The 16,744-nt window shown below is 33.8% G+C and overlaps 2 protein-coding genes across 2 annotated transcripts in view; one reads left to right on the top strand and one right to left on the bottom strand.

The window, feature by feature from the left end:
* The window catches only part of Rg (rugose), a 419,297-nt gene extending 416,395 nt beyond the window's left edge, over nucleotides 1-2,902 (bottom strand). The window contains exon 1 of the mRNA XM_064218536.1: nucleotides 2,620-2,902. Within this exon, the coding sequence (XP_064074606.1) occupies nucleotides 2,620-2,778 (159 nt within the window). The 5' untranslated portion in view covers nucleotides 2,779-2,902. The remainder of the gene's footprint in view (nucleotides 1-2,619) is intronic.
* A 525-nt stretch (nucleotides 2,903-3,427) lies between these two features.
* Nucleotides 3,428-11,245, top strand: LOC113402271 (septin-2). Its single transcript, XM_026642467.2, has 9 exons — nucleotides 3,428-3,554; nucleotides 3,880-3,997; nucleotides 5,666-5,808; nucleotides 5,992-6,178; nucleotides 8,055-8,173; nucleotides 8,683-8,875; nucleotides 9,325-9,488; nucleotides 9,682-9,819; nucleotides 10,007-11,245. The coding sequence occupies exons 1-9, from the start codon at nucleotides 3,525-3,527 to the stop codon at nucleotides 10,172-10,174; spliced, it is 1,260 nt and encodes a 419-aa protein (XP_026498252.1). The 5' UTR covers nucleotides 3,428-3,524; the 3' UTR covers nucleotides 10,175-11,245.
* The last annotated feature ends 5,499 nt before the right edge of the window (nucleotides 11,246-16,744 follow it).

Raw genomic sequence — 16,744 nt, 5'->3', positions numbered from 1 at the left:
TCAGTCGTTACTCTTTCTACCGTGGTCTTAACGTCATACGTCGCCGAAATTGCATAATCCAGAAGATCAAGTGTATTTAATCATATCGTTTAATGGTATTTGTAGTTGAAATGGTTTGTGAACGTATATTCTTTTTTATTTAATAATAAGATATACATGTTTCATTAGTCATACGACGGACACAACTTCAAGTCGGTTTTTAAATGCATGTCATTTTGAATACAAAAGTTGACGGATACGAAATACAGTTGAGTGGCTTGTATGTAGCGAGCTGTATGCGAGTGGTGACATTGGTACTTATATGGGAAGACCCATATTGGATACCTATTGTTTATTTTTATATTTACAGCTTACGTAGCCAAATATACAAACAAAACTTTATTACGAGACGATACCTTTTCATTATTGTATATCACAAATTATAGTGTTTTAAGCATCTTTTATTTTAGACTACTGATAATAAGTCTCAGTTATTTTTACCCTGAATCGTAGGAAAATAAGATAAACAGACGAATTGACTGTATAAAATGCTGTGACGATTTACTATTTTTTCTTAGTGGTATTTTTTTATCAAACTGTGTCTGCCAATAAAACAGCTACAATGTTTAATCTGGATCGTAAACCCGACGGAACCTTAACTCGGTTAGTTCATTGCGGATTTCTTTATTTATTGTATTGTGACTTTACCATTTTATTTCAGACTTACAGGCGAGTAAAGGGCCCCCTGATGGCACGTGTGAATAGATATAAACCACTTCTTACACTTAAGAATGCGCCGAAAACTCTTGTGCCTTTGATATCACTGGCTCAATCAACACACAAACCGGAACACCGAAAAGCGTGGTGTTAGAATGACTGGTGGGAGACCCACCCGGACAGATCTACACAAATTCTTACCTCGATATATGCTTGTTTGCATCAACGTTGAGAACGATATATATTTTTATTCTATTGTATAATTCTAAACTCATTTGTTCCGTTGAATCGGAGCCTAGAAATAAATTGATAAATAATATGAATTACTATGAATAAGAACTAATATAAAGAATATGTACCAATTTCATTACGTAAAAAAGCCCACACTATAAACAATAATAAATAGCCCGCGACGGTGTTTTTTCTTTACGTTGATAACATTTAAATTCACCATAGTCATTGATAAAATATCTGTAAAAAACAAGTAAATATACAAAGGTTTAATAAATAGAAAAAAGCATGACATTCAGTAACTAACTAAGATACTAGACATTTACTTTTTTCTTGATAGTTAAGTCGACCGTGGGCTACCTGATAGTAAGTAATCACCACCGTCCCACCACACCACCATCATAAACAGAAACATTTGAATCGTTGTAAGAAATATTTGAATTTTAAAAATTAAAAAATATTTAGAGTTTTGAGCAAAACATAATAATGATTGACATATATACCGGAATAAAAATTGAAACGAATTATATGTACGAAGTTGATAATAAAAATCCGTAAAAACATTCGATTTCCGCTTCGCTTACTTCGCTATCATCGGAATTTTTAGGGTTAATTACTTGTACGAATTATACAAAGTTTATAAAATTCCTTAATCTTGTAACTGTGGATTCGTTAATACAATCTTATAAAAACTACTAGAAAAATATTCGTACATTACTTTGTTTAAATACGTAATGTACTGTGAAGATAACACAAAGAGAGAAATAATAAAAAATACAAACGTAAGAAAATTGTACGGGACAGAAGTAGGTATGTACATTAGCCTGTTATTGCGTAACTAATTCTTATTGGATTGCAAATGACGATAGGTTTTATCGGTTTAAATTTACAAGAAAAGTTACTAATGAAAAATCAATTAAGACGATAAGGATGGAAAAAAGTTAATTTTAATAAAATTGCAATAGTAAATTATTTTAAAAACGTTTCTCCTTATATTTATAAATGAGAACCTAACATGGGTAATCATTCTATGGAAAGATTTTATATCTTTTTTTTAAAGTATAAGTACAAATTTGCGACTAGCGATTTCGTGGAGTAGTATACCTTTGAAATTAATTTATTTAAGAATCGTTTTATCTTTTAAACTTTTCTATTGTGTATATAATCGAGTTACTAAAGAATTTTACATATTTGATATTGCTAATGTGTTATCATTTTTAATAATATCCACATGATTTTACAAAACATTGGCGGCAAACAGTTACATTTAAATACAAAACTAGTCCTTATAAATCTACCTTTAGCGCTGCTGGTTAATAATATTACATAATCGTATATTATTTGTATGCGAACGCCGCCGTCAATTTCCAATATAGTTATCAAAATAAACAGCGATTGCCGGCCGCTGGAGGCCGCGAGCTCGGTACGATTCTACGATTCACGACCTAACGCGATCGATAAAAACAATGAAAATAGACGCGACATTTCGCTGATATCATGTTCTTTAGAATGGTCAACCTTACTGACATAATAATTCCTTAGCTTGAGTCTTCCAAGCTTATAATAATATTGGCTTAATGATAATAAATAGATGACATGCAGTAACCTTTCTTAGACGAATCTAATAGGATTCTAGGTTTACTAGTCGTACAATTATAGCGAAATTAATATAGGAAACTTGTCAGTACTTACCAGGTGCAGAACAGTATTCACCACCTCCCGGTTGGTTACCTGTCCGACTTCAATCAGCCCGATAAGAACTGCAAATTTCAGGCTATCGTTGGTCGTCATTCTGACGACTTCCTCAGGTCTTTTAATGTCACTAAACGGTGGCGATTTAAGGTCCGCCATAGTTTGTTATGTCACAATTCACTAAATCACAATTTTAATATCCACTCGCGACGATAAAATTCAAGAAAACATCATTTCATCGGCTCACATGATAACGCACCAATGTCGCTTTCTGCCATTTTGGATTAAGTCAATGTTGCTAGAAACAATAAAATATTAAACCATTTTATTCACTAATCGATATTAATTAAAAAATTGTTGTACATCAAAAGTACAAATTGAATTAAATTAAAACAAAATGTCTTAATATCATATTCTGAGTGAGATTAAAGTATACTACAATTAACTACTTATAACACTATTTTTGCAACATTAGAATAATATGTTTGGCTTGGATAAAATAATTCGTTTTTGTTTCAAATCTCAATTAATGGTTATAATATATTTTTATCACTTATGTCATAAACAGACACCAGATAATTTTACGTTATAAAAGGGAGAATGTTAAACGCTTGCAATAAGCTCTCAATGCAACCAATATTTAAAAACATCAAATTCTAAAACTGTACAATATTAAATATTCTTAATAATTATGCTTTAAAACAAAAATTGCTTATTTTAGTAATTGTTATGACATGATAATTTTTTTATAATATGAAACTCTAGTTTAATAATTTTATCTGAGTATTATCTTTATTATGTTGTGTGTAATGATACTTGAAGTTCGTGTGATTTCACCAGGAATTAGAATCAGGTTAAACGCAAACTAACTTCACTTTGTGTTAGTCACAGACAGTCCAGCAAACATGGCGGCCATTGACGTAGAGCCTACAAAAGTAAGAATTGAAATTAGTCTTGTAAAGATAGAATATTATTTACTTGCTTTTCGTAAGCGTATACATTTATTATTGTTAGTTTTATATATATGAAAAAAAATATATATTTGTGTATATTAGCCTGGATAACTTTATATGTTACGCTTGGGCGTTCTACGCAAGCTTCTACTGTTTATAAATGCAATAATTGGTGACTTGAAAATGGCTCTAATAAAATAATTTGTACAGTATTCGTTAAAATCATTCATAAAACATGTTTTGGTGCAAATCAATTGAAAAGTACAAACGTTCTTTGTAATGACGGTTCTTGTAATATTCAATTTAGATCGAGGCTGCGATGCGTACGCTCAAATTGTCGGGGCATGTCGGCTTCGACAGCCTGCCAGATCAGCTGGTAAACAAAAGTGTTCAAAATGGATTCGTTTTCAACATCCTGTGTATAGGTAAGTGGTGAATAAATAGTTAATCGCCCACACAATCGCTTATCTCCTGCGACCCAGTAATGCAACACTGCAGGTTGTTATAAACCAATAAAGTCGTTACAATTTGATTAAAGACAATTACGAGGTCTAGCTAATAGCTATAAGCTAACTATAAACAACTTTTTGTCTCAAATTCGTACGGAGGATTATTAGGCTCAATGGCTTTACTTATTAATATACTCAAAAATATCATTCAAAATAACTTAAATAAAACCAAGTAAACCCAGAATACCCTATGGAAATATATACTACCACATTCAACTTGTTATAATTACTTATTTTAAAATACATATTTTGTTAGTTATCTAGTTAAAAAAAAATGATAGTTTTCTAATAAATTAAAAATAATGAAGTTTTATTATATAAATATTTATTTAATATATATACATATTACTGAATGCATAATTTCGTTATATTTTTACATACAACTGGATCTTCTATAGAACATAGACATATAGAGAATTTAAAATGCATGCCATGACTATTTTAAAGTTAAATAATTCTGCTGATGTAGCTTCTATAATCTTTCGCAGTTTGCTAAATCTAATATACATATAAGGTCATGGGTTTTTCAAAGCATTATACAATTTGATTCATCTAAAACAGAGTTTAATTTTGTTAATAACAAATAAGTTTTACAATACTAATACTAATGGCTGACTAATACAAACCTAAAACAGAGAATTGACAATTGCAATGTTCATGCTTTATTTCCTTATTTAAAAGAGAACTGGAATTGTCCTTTCCACTCTAAATGAGCACTAATTAATAAAAAAAAATATGTTTATAACCAAGTCTTAAATAAATATTTAAATTACAAATTAAAATTAACTGACACTTCTTATGTCATTAAAAAATATGATACATTTTTTACTGAGACACCCTCCTTCGACTCAACTGCCAACACTAATGTCAACACAAAGCTTACATACATATTTAATTTTATCTTAATATGCTTATACGCTACTAGTGTTTGCCTGATCACAATGATGTTACATAATGTTTCCTTCCTCATTTTAATTTAATTATTTAAAATTATCCAACCCAAAAACATTCTGCAATATTCCACCTGAGTAGTAAAAATAAATAAATAATATAATGTCAAATATTATTTATGATGAATTGATGCAATATCATTGATTATGAGCTGAAATAATCTATGGTATTCATCATGTATTTGTGAAAAAATGACACATTTAATGTTGACGGAGCTGTTATCAGTCTAGTCTAGCTTTCAAACTAAAGGTAAAGTGGATACATAATTATATTATTCATGTACCAGACTGAATAGTGTTGGATTATTAATAAAGATAATTAGTGAACAGTATAGTAGAACTATTAGCAAATTGTATGAAATATGTAAATCATAAGGTTTGTTTAACTTTCTGCCTGATTAGAATAGCGTTTAAATGGGGCAGTGATAAATAATTAATTTTAAATACATTTTTATTTACAGTAAAGATGCAACTTTGGATGGGATAATGTATTTTTTAACAAATACTATGTTGCAAATAAAATCATGTTTAAATAGTTTTTCTAATAAGATTGAAATAAGTATAAGAGTTTTGACACTGTATGAGTACATAATATATCTTGTTCAAATTATCAAATGCCTTCTTTTTAAAATAGGTGAAACTGGGTTGGGAAAGTCAACTCTGATGGATTCTCTATTTAACACCAACTTCGAGTCTTCGCCAAGCCCCCACAACCTACCAACTGTGAAGTTGAAAGCACATACATACGAGCTGCAAGAGAGCAATGTTAGACTAAAGGTAAATATATAGTTGTCCCTTAATTTATAGGTTAAGAATAGTTGGGATTGGGTTTTTATGTGGAACCCTGAAGGTTGAAAGAACTTATCAGATCTTGGTACAAAATGAAACATTTTAGATTGAAATTTACAAATTAAAAACCAAAGTCACATATAGACTGACTAAGAATGACAATGTTTTCAGCTCACAATCTGTGACACAGTTGGCTACGGTGATCAGGTGAATAAAGAGGATAGTTTTAAAGCTGTGGTGGACTACATTGATGCCCAATTTGAAGCATACTTGCAAGAGGAACTCAAGATCAAGCGTTCACTCCCCTCATACCACGACAGCCGTCTGCATGTGTGTCTATACTTCATTTGCCCCACCGGTGAGTATGTGAGAATATATATGTAAAATTCAATTAGTTATGTATAATATTTGAATACTTATTCACTTTTCTAATCAATCTGACTATGTTATGAAATTTTAACTAGTATATCTTGCAATGACAAACAGTTTGAATCGATTGTTTAAACATGATAACATCGGTGAAACATTCCAAACATAAACAGTGTTTCGACAACATTCCAAAAGTGTGTTACCCCTTTACGTCGGTACGCTTTACGTATTCAAAGTAAGTGAAGTAGCTACTTTCTAGTTCAATGGGACATTTGGCCAAGTTATAGAATATTTTATGCTCGTCCTTGACATTCGATCGCGTCGCTCGCGAAGTATTCAGAGCGCGCGCGCCGCAGGGCCGGCGGGCGGCGGGGGCGGGGGGCGGTTGAAGTCGCTTTCACGCGTGCTTAATTGGATTGAAACAAAATACTGAGAGTAAAAAAAGAGTTGTCTCGATTTAATTTCTTTTTTAAATATAATTCAAATAAAATATTTCGTTAAATTAAAACATATAAGAACTGTTTCTATAACATGAAATGTGAATAGGTGAAAAGTAATATGTACCAGCTAGCTTTATGGGCTGACATTAATAGCGGCGTGCTGACATTAATTAGCTTTTACTTTGGAAGTATAATGCACTTGATGTACCTACTGACGCACTGCTGTCTAAATGAGATAACGAACTCGATAGCTCTGGGAACAGTATAGTTATCTGCTGAGAATAACAACAAAGAACAATCAATGTCGTTAATTTCGTAGAATCAGTATTGTGAACGGAGCCACAATCATAGACAATGATAATTGTGTACGTCATGTGCTGTGGTTGTTTTTAAGATTTTGATACAGGTTTATATAAGTAATACTATGTCGTCCGGGAATAGAGACGTTTGTATCAATCTTATCGTATCTTGTTAATATACAGAAATGTCTTTGTTCCAACTTTGTTGATAACACATGTTTGGTTCATTTGCGCGTACCATAAATATCTTATCCATTGTTATATTTTCTAATCAATTCTTACTAGCTTATTTAAAGCATCCGTGAACTGTCACTAGATTTCTGAATTATGTTCACTGAAACCGATAGCCAAGTCTTTAATTTGCCACTGGATGGGTCAATGAACCAAATCTATAATCAATTTTATAATTAGAATAAGTAACTTATTTTAGTCATAAGGCTCCTAAGTCCCTGTCAAATCCTTAATAAAGAGAAAACTGAAAATTATTGTTTTTGTAGGTACGATATTCGTTATAACATTTAGTTTACTGCAGATCTCATCAGACTAAGGTCTTTTAGTGAGTTATAGAGAGATTTTGCTGGCATACCTCTCACCTTCACTTCCACCACACATAAATTAACCAAATAGCCATTGTTAGTTTATGAATTTTGATTACATTTTTATCTTGTGATCTATATATATAGTGTCGCTTCCTATGGTACAGTAAGCTCTATTAATAATATTTGATTTACCTTTGCCTTGTCATTGGATAGTAAATGCAAAATACAAATCAGTCAGAGGAGCAGATACATAATATTAGTTGTTTTCAGATTTTCAATTTCCATTGAATTGTCAGTGAAAACACTTAATGTAATTTTTTAATAAATAAAAATTTGTTTAGACTGCACCAAAAAATCGACCTTCGCTCGCCATATCGATGAACAATAAAATAACCTCAGAAAATCAAGACAAGTGTCATTAGAATCCGCTTCAGAAAGTAATATTAATTGTAATAATAATAAAATTTTCCATTTCAAACAATAATTTCATTTAATTTCAAAAAACAATTGAATTTCTCTTGGTTAATTTCCTTGTAGGTTGAATCATATTTATTTTTAATTATAATGATTGTGGACAATATTTTCAGGGCATGGACTAAAGTCCATTGATCTGGTGTGCATGAAGAAGCTGGACACCAAAGTGAATATAATTCCTATCATTGCTAAGGCTGATACAATTTCCAAGACTGAGCTACAAAAGTTCAAGGTGAGCTTATTTGTCACAAAAATAAATGTTCTCAGTGCAATATTGGATCTATTTATTAGTGTAGAATTAAGAAAACGAAGTAAGCAAGCAAATCTAAAATCAGCAGCCAGTCAAAACTAATTATCTTTTTTAATATAAATACAGTCAAATTCAAGACATTTAGATGATTAGGATATTAACTTTCCTAACCTTTTAAAGATTTTTTGTATTCTTTACCTTCATATAGGTAGAAAAGCTCCTGGCTCTCTAACTTAATTTTCCCCTGAAAATGTTAAATTTCACTTTTGAATTTGAATACAAAGAAGTCCAAGTCCTGTTAATTCTGTATTTAATTTGGATTTGCTGGGAACTGTAGGGTCGGAGAACAAGCAGTTCAAACCCATGTTTATATAATATTTATATACCAAACTACAAACAATACGATTTTTTTAGAAACAACACATTGTCTTGCAAAAGCAATACACTTTAAGATTACATTTAATATGAAATTTAATTTCTTTCAATTTCAGTCAAAAATAATGCAAGAGCTGCAAGCAAACGGCGTGGAGATTTACCAGTTTCCCGTCGATGACGAGTCCGTATCCGAAGTCAACGGCACCATGAACAGCCACATACCTTTCGCTGTCGTCGGCAGCACTGACTTCGTCAAGATCGGCAACAAGACCGTCCGTGCGCGACAGTACCCCTGGGGCACCGTGCAGGGTGCGTAACATTCAGTCGATCCCATAGAGTGAACGTGCGCGATTTTATTTAATGAAATAGGTAGGCGGATGCGCAAATGGGTCTTCTGAAGTTTATTGGCCACCACTGCCCATAGACTGAAGTGCTGTAAGAAATATTAACCATTCCTTGCATCGCCAGTGCGCCAACAACCTGTAAATGGCCACAACCGCCCATAAACAAAAGTGCTGTAAGAAGTAGTAACAATTCCTTTCATCGCCACTGCACCACCAACCTCGGGAACTAGGAGATATTAATGTCCCTTGTGCCTGTAGTTACACTGGTGCACTAGCTTTTCAAATTGGAGTACAACAATACTGAGTACTGCTGTTTGTCGGCAGGCAGGCTGGCACAGAGCCCTAATACCAAGTAAATCATTCGATATTACTGTTTAAATTCGAATGTATTTTAACTTGAATATACACATTCAGTGGAAAACGAATCCCACTGCGACTTCGTGAAGCTACGCGAGATGCTGATCCGCACCAACATGGAGGACATGCGCGAGAAGACGCACGCGCGGCACTACGAGCTGTACCGGCGGCGCCGCCTCGCGCAGATGGGCTTCTCCGACGTGGACGCCGACAACAAGCCCGTGAGTCCGGATTACATCTGGGAATTTTCTATCATTATTTGCATATTTAATGTAGCTTTCGTATAGCTCGTCTATATCTACGTCTCATCGAGGGCCGTTTATTTTAGGAAAAGTAAGATCCTGAAGGATTTTATTTTTAAATGAAAAAGGAGTTATTAAAAATATTAATGAGACTTAATCATTCGGTTCGCAGCTGTCGTTCCAGCAGACGTTCGAGCAGAAGCGCAGCGCTCACCTTCAAGAGCTGCAGCAGAAGGAGGACGAGATGCGGCAGATGTTCGTGCAACGCGTCAAGGAAAAAGAAGCCGAGCTCAAAGAAGCCGAGAAAGAGGTCAGTCAAACTAACAATGTAACTTTTTAAATAAGCCAAGTTTTAAAACCATTCAAAGTGGCAATTGTATAACTTGTCTTTTTCGTTATTACTGGACTAGAAACCAAACTAGAAACTATTTTTTTATGAAAGGAGAACATTTGCTTGTTCTAATTCTAAGTAAATAACAAAAATATTAAATTTGTAGCTTCATTCGAAGTTTGACAAGTTGAAGAAGGACCACACAGAAGAGAAGAAACGTCTCGAGGAACTTCGCAAGAAGATAGAAGATGACACGATCGAGTTCAACCGCCGCAAGCAGCAGTCGGCGCAGTCGCACCACACGCTCACCCTCGGCAAGAGCAAGAAGAAGTAACAAGCTGCAACCACCACTGGGACTACCACCCACGGCACTTGTCAGCGGCAGTGGTATTCCTAGTTCCTAATATCACAAAGTGGCGAACTTCCTTTTTTTGGTTCAGTCGAATTATTTGTATACAGCTCAGATGCTTGGTTCTTCTTTTATTTTGTGCCAAATTTCAGTTGAAGTTAAAACCTGTGTTATTTAAATCACAATGAAAAAAATATCGTAAACAAAACACAGTTAGTGTTTTGAAAATAAATATTACTTATATAATCTGCCATGAAATTATTCTTAAACGCCTAAAGTCTGAAATTTTATTATATTATAAATCTAATACACCTAAAAAGTAACTAATCTGCTAAAATAAAATACCTGATTGAAATAGAGGAACATATATGATACTTTCTTATAATTCTGATGTAGATGTACTAACACATGTTGCATTCAAATGTAGAAACTATTCCTTAATGATACGATAGTGATACCTGAGTAACCACCTGACACCGAGAAATGATTCTCAAGTCTCATAACAGACTTAAATTCTAATTTTGCACTTAGCTATATGTAAGTTGTGAAATTTTATACCAAAATTTATTTATACATTAGCCCTAGATTAGGTTTTTTAGTTATAAGCAATACTTGTAATAATTTTATTTGTATCGATGTAAAGGAACTATAACGATGCCACTAGAGACACTTCAATATGTCTAATCTCACAGCCAATATATATATACTTAGAGTTGGTTAATGATAAAACATGTTTATGTTTGAATAGTTTATTGAGCAAGTGTTGCTCGACGACATCGCTTACACCACACAAGTATTGATTAGGTAACGCATTAAGGATAAACATGGACGCGATGAACTCGATTACCTTAGGTATACCGTTTATGTATGTATGTATGTATGCATGTTATATGTACTAAATTTGCTGACCAAATTATTTTCTATGGAAATTGTATAAACATTTATTTTGCATTTAATCATTCATTCCTTATCGGTTATTTTATTTTGTAATTACATATATAGTATTTTGAAAATTTGTATTATTTTATAGGAATATTTAAATAAACCTAAAATTAACGCTGTGTTTTTTATTTCGAATCTCCTGATATTATGCGATTAGACCAGTGGTGGGAAAACTTTTTTATTGAGGAGCTACAAAGCTTAAGAAATTTATAGAATAAATGCATTTTGTGTTAAAACTTAATCATAATATTATAAAAACATTACAGCATTACACACTTGTGTGTGATTGCCCCGCAACACTTGAACCAAGCGGCTAGTTTAGCTTCACCTAGAGGTTATGCATCTATTGTTCTACTAAGTAGATTCTTCATTCACCTTGCCGATGGACCCTCGGCGGGCGGGCCGGATTAAATACTTTCGAGGGTCGAACTTTGCCCATCACTGGAATAGACCAACGAACCTTACGTATTATATCTAATAAGGCTGCCTGTCCCCTGACCACTGATGCGGAGAAGGGGGGAGAGGAACGGAGCGGAGCTGTGCAAATGTTGACCTATCAAATCATGTGAAATAAAAACTGCTTTAATCAAGTCAGATTTCAAATCACGCCCCGCGGCCGGCACGCGTACAGCGCAACGGCGCGCTTGATTTGCACTCGCAGCTTCCCCTCGCGGTCAGTGTTGTATGTAAAGTACTTACGATTAACGTTAAAAACGCAAACCCGCGAAGTTTCACGCGTCGCTTCTCAGTGTGTCTTGTATCGTATTATATACAGGTATAGTTATGTAATGACAGTATATTTTTGTAATCATTTGGAAATGGTAATTTAATAAAAGTAGTTCTCGACATAATATAGTTTATTCAGCTCGGTCGCCACACGCGCCACACGGGTCACACGAGAGACACCGAGAGAGGCTGCGGCAGGGCGTAGGCGATGGGCTTGAACATCTTGTTGTAGTAGGTGTAGCGGCGCCGGTGCGGCGTGACGGACGCGCGCAGCGGCACGGCCGGCCGCCGGAGCCGCCCCGCCGGCGCCGACGCCGCGCGCGCGCCGCACTGCAAGCCACACGACCGCTGTACGAATACGTCCGCCTCGGGCCCGCTTGCAGTCACTCGCGGGCCTAGGTTTACTATCATATTTTAAAAAAGGTAAAAATGGATCGTGACTTCCAGTTGCTTAAATATAGCCACTAATCTATACTAATATATAAAGCGGAAGAGTTTGTTTGTTTGTTTGTTTAAACGCGCTAATCTCAGGAACTACTGGTCCGATTTGAAAAATTCTTTTTTTGTTGAATAGTCCATTTATAGAGGAAGGCTTTAGGCTATATAACATTACGCTGCGACCAATAGGAGCGCAGCGACAGTGAGAAATGTTGCAAAAACGGGGAAAATTATTCACATTTATGGACTTTCGATGCGTGCGCAACATAAACGTTTTAAGTTACTCAAAAAATGTGTATGAAAGATATATTCCTCTTTTAATAATAAAAAAAAAGTCCGTGACACTATATGTCTATTTGTTAAGAGTGTGCTAGCAGGCGGGGCGCGGCGGCGGCTGAGGGGGAGGCGGGTCAGCCCCGCCGCCGCGCTCGCCACTCTCACCCGCGGGTGTAGTTCTGCGAAGTAGCAATGCACATAACGACTTAAAAAAATTAACATTCTTAATAGTTAAATTATTTATCAAAATTAGGTTTTGTTATCAGCTTATTTGCTCATTATTTTTTATCGTTTAAAATCGATTACATTTAAATCATAATCTGCTGTAGTTTTAACTTACGATATAAGATAAAATTTCAATGAACATTCCTTCGTACTTTGCAAGTAAACAATTCAAACGTTTCACGGTATAAATAAGGTATAAAAATTACATTACACACGTAAAAAAGTTCAAAATGGCGAGCGATACTTTCACCGATGCAGATTAATCATCACTGAGAAAATAAATTATGCAAATAAGCAAATAGGTGAATATCGATTAAAATGACTACACAAATAAATTAGTAGTTCAATATTTCAAGTAAATTCTATTACGTTCAAGCATATTCAACACGGTTGTACTATAATCACCTTATGGAATAATAACACCAAAGGAGAAACAATCTAAACTTCTTATTGTTCGGTTTGTTTATCTTATTACGTTTAAGTTAATATTGTTTGTTTTCAACCGACTTCAAAAAGGAGGAGGTTATCAATTCGTCTGTATTTTTTTGTTTTTTATATGTTTGTTACCTCATAACTTTTCACTGGATTTTGATAATTTTTTTTTGTTTGAAAGGTAGTGCTTCCCGTGGGGTCCCATTTTAATTTTATCCTGTTACGATGATGGTATCCCTATGAAAACGATATAAGTCTTAAATGTGCATTATGTATGTGCGCGATAAATAGGTGAATAACTCAAAATTGTGCCAACCAATTTTAATGATCCTTTTTTTATTATAAAGGACAATAATTTTATCTATAATATATTATCGTAATAACTTTGCTGACTTTTAAATAGTCTAAATATTTTTAATTTCATTTTACATAGTTTAAATCTAAAAAATATTGTAATCATTGTTTGTTATTCATAGGTTTGTGTTAAGTTAGATTTAAAGTGGGTAGGTACATACTTATCTCCCTGCGTGGAAACACAGAACGTACCTACATATTGGTAAGTAGAATAAGTTACTTGATTATTAAGTTGTAGAATAATAAGCAATTATTTTTTACTTTTTAGAGCATATTATTTTTTTTCTCTTTTGAAGTCGGTTTTTTTTTTTGTCAAAATTTTTGTTTATTAGAAGTGGTTGTCATCTGCATAATTATTCTGATTTGGTTAGGTTTTTGTTTATTAAAACATATATGGTTTTTTTATTACGATAAAATATCGAAATAAAAAAAAAAATTAAATAACCTTTATAATACTTTTTTTTTTCAATACAGATTTCATTATATTATCGGGTACTTAATTATTTACCATATGTTTGTTTTTATTGATTACAAGATACGTTTTGGTTTAAATTTAATACCTACATTTTTTTTATCTTTTTCGTCACTATAATGCCTAGAAAAAGAACTAACCTTTCTCGGCAGACTGCTAATGCAAAGCGTCTGCGGCTTTTGCGTAGCAATGAAACAACTGAAGACAATACGCAGAGGTTAGCTAATCAAAGAACGGTCAGTGAACAACATCGTGCTAGGGAATCGAGCGTTGAACGTTCACAGAGGTTAGCCTTACAAAATTTCCGAACTTCGGTGAATCGACAACGGGAATCAAATCATCCTTATATTTTGCCAGCCATCTTACCCCTTATAGTTATGGAATAAATTTCGCAATGATTTATGTGAAGATATATTAAACAGAATGCGTAATGAAAATCAGGATATAACATTAACCTATACTGATAACGTATACAATGATAGACTTATCTTAATTGAAGATAAAATTCATGAAATTTCAGATAAATCATTGACTGATTTTGGGCTTCCTGCATCAAAAAGGAATAATTCACATAATAATTTAGATCCTTTAGAAGTAGCACTACGGAAGCCGTATGATGTAAATGAATTAAATGAGTATATTACTGAAAATGAACCAAAATTAGTTAATGACCAGGTGACGGCGTACAATCGTGTTATGTGCAGTATTCGTTTTAACGAAGGAAAAATATTTTTTTTGGATGCTCCAGGTGGAACTGGAAAGCCTTTTATTACTAATTTCATATTAGCAAAAGTAAGGTCTCAGGGAAAAATAGCCTTGGCAGTTGCGTCGTCAGGAATTGCGGCAACTTTATTAGCAGGTGGACGCACAGCTCATTCCACTTTTAAACTGCCTCTAACTGTTTCTTTACAAAAAGATAGCGTGTGCTCTATTCGCAAAAATGGCCCTCTGGGTAAAGTTTTACAAGACGTTTCTTTAATTATCTGGGACGAATGTACCATGATCCATAGAGCTCATGTAGAGGCTCTAGATAGAACTCTCAGAGATATTAGAAGTTGTGATAAAATTATGGGTGGGATTACCATTATGTTTTCTGGGGATTTTCGACAAACTTTACCGGTAATTTTAAGAGGAACTAGAGCAGACATTGTAAGGTCTTGCCTTAAAAGTTCACCGTTATGGAAATTTGTCCATACCTTAAAACTATCTACGAATATGAGAGCACATTTGGGGGGAGGAAGTACAAATTTTCCTTCAAAGTTACTTTTAATAGGAGATGGAAAAGTACCTCATTCTGAAAATAAAATTGAAATTGATCGCGATTTAGGAGAAAAAGTGACTAGCATAGAGGATTTAATATCAAAAGTTTACCCTAATATCGTCGAAATAGAAAATAAAGATTACCAATGGATGTGTCAAAGGGCAATATTGGCGGCGAGAAATAGTAGCGTTGACGAAATTAACGACCTAATTTTAACCAAACTTCCAGGCGATATAACTACCTACACATCTATTGATAATGTAATGGATCAAGAAGATGCAGCCATTACCCACAAGAGTTTCTCAATTCTTTAAACCCGAGCGGCCTTCCACCACATTCCCTGAAGTTAAAAATAGGTGCTGCGATAATTTTCCCGCCTTCAAGTAAAATTCCTTCGCAATAACGTGATCGTTGCAACAGTTTTGAATGGTCCGGCAGTTGGTCAAACAGTGCTTATACCTCGCATCCCAATGATTCCGAATGATTTACCTTTTAATTTTAAAAGAATTCAATTTCCCATTAAGTTATCTTTTGCCGTAACCATTAATAAATCACAGGGCCAAACATTTAAACACGTAGGAATCTATTTACGTCAAGACTGCTTTTCACACGGCCAACTATATGTCGCGTTGTCAAGATCGGGTTGCGGGCAAAATCAGTATGTTCTTCTACCACAAGAAAAAAAAACTAAAAATATAATCTACGCTGAAGTACTGTAAAACATATTATTAAATCTTATTGACGATTATAATAACAAAAACCAACGTGAGCAATCAAACGATAATCATGATAGTGTTTCCGACAACTACGCGAACGAAGTCGCGGGCACAGCTAGTTTTAAATAAACATGGGAATCGAAGAAATAAGATGTTTTAAGAGGTGATCATTTTGAACAATTTTCCTTTATCCTATTTATTGCTCTCGTTGCGGTATACTTGTAAGTACATAATATGTAAACATATATCCATACATAGGTAGAATACAAGCCATTTTCTGCGCAGTTAACGTGTGTGTCGGTGCTCACTTATTACAATAGATAGGTACTATTGCTGCCCTCGGTTGAAGTGTAAAATTAGAATTATCAATCATGTCTTCATTTGATTCTAATAATTTATTAGAATCAAATGAAGAATAAAATAAATATGACTATTAGTGAATTATTGGCACTCAAACCTTAAGCACGACGAATTTGTGGAACAAAAGCTTTGTTCAGACGGACTTCATTGTATTAGGTAAAGTGATCCATTGTTTATTATATAATCAATTTAAATAGCCTTAAAGCTCTAACAAGATAATACATCTTTTTGATTACTTTGTGTATACAAATTATTGCAATTGCAGATTGTAGTGCAGCAAAACGATGGGTGAACAGCTGATAATGAATTCGTGAGGGATGATATCTTAGCCTCTAATGATTAAAACAACGGAA

This window comes from Vanessa tameamea, chromosome 22 (genome assembly GCF_037043105.1).
Source record: "Vanessa tameamea isolate UH-Manoa-2023 chromosome 22, ilVanTame1 primary haplotype, whole genome shotgun sequence".
NCBI classification, from domain to species: Eukaryota; Metazoa; Arthropoda; class Insecta; order Lepidoptera; family Nymphalidae; genus Vanessa; species Vanessa tameamea.
Note: the sequence above shows the minus strand (reverse complement) of the source record. Positions and strands in the feature narration are given on the sequence as shown.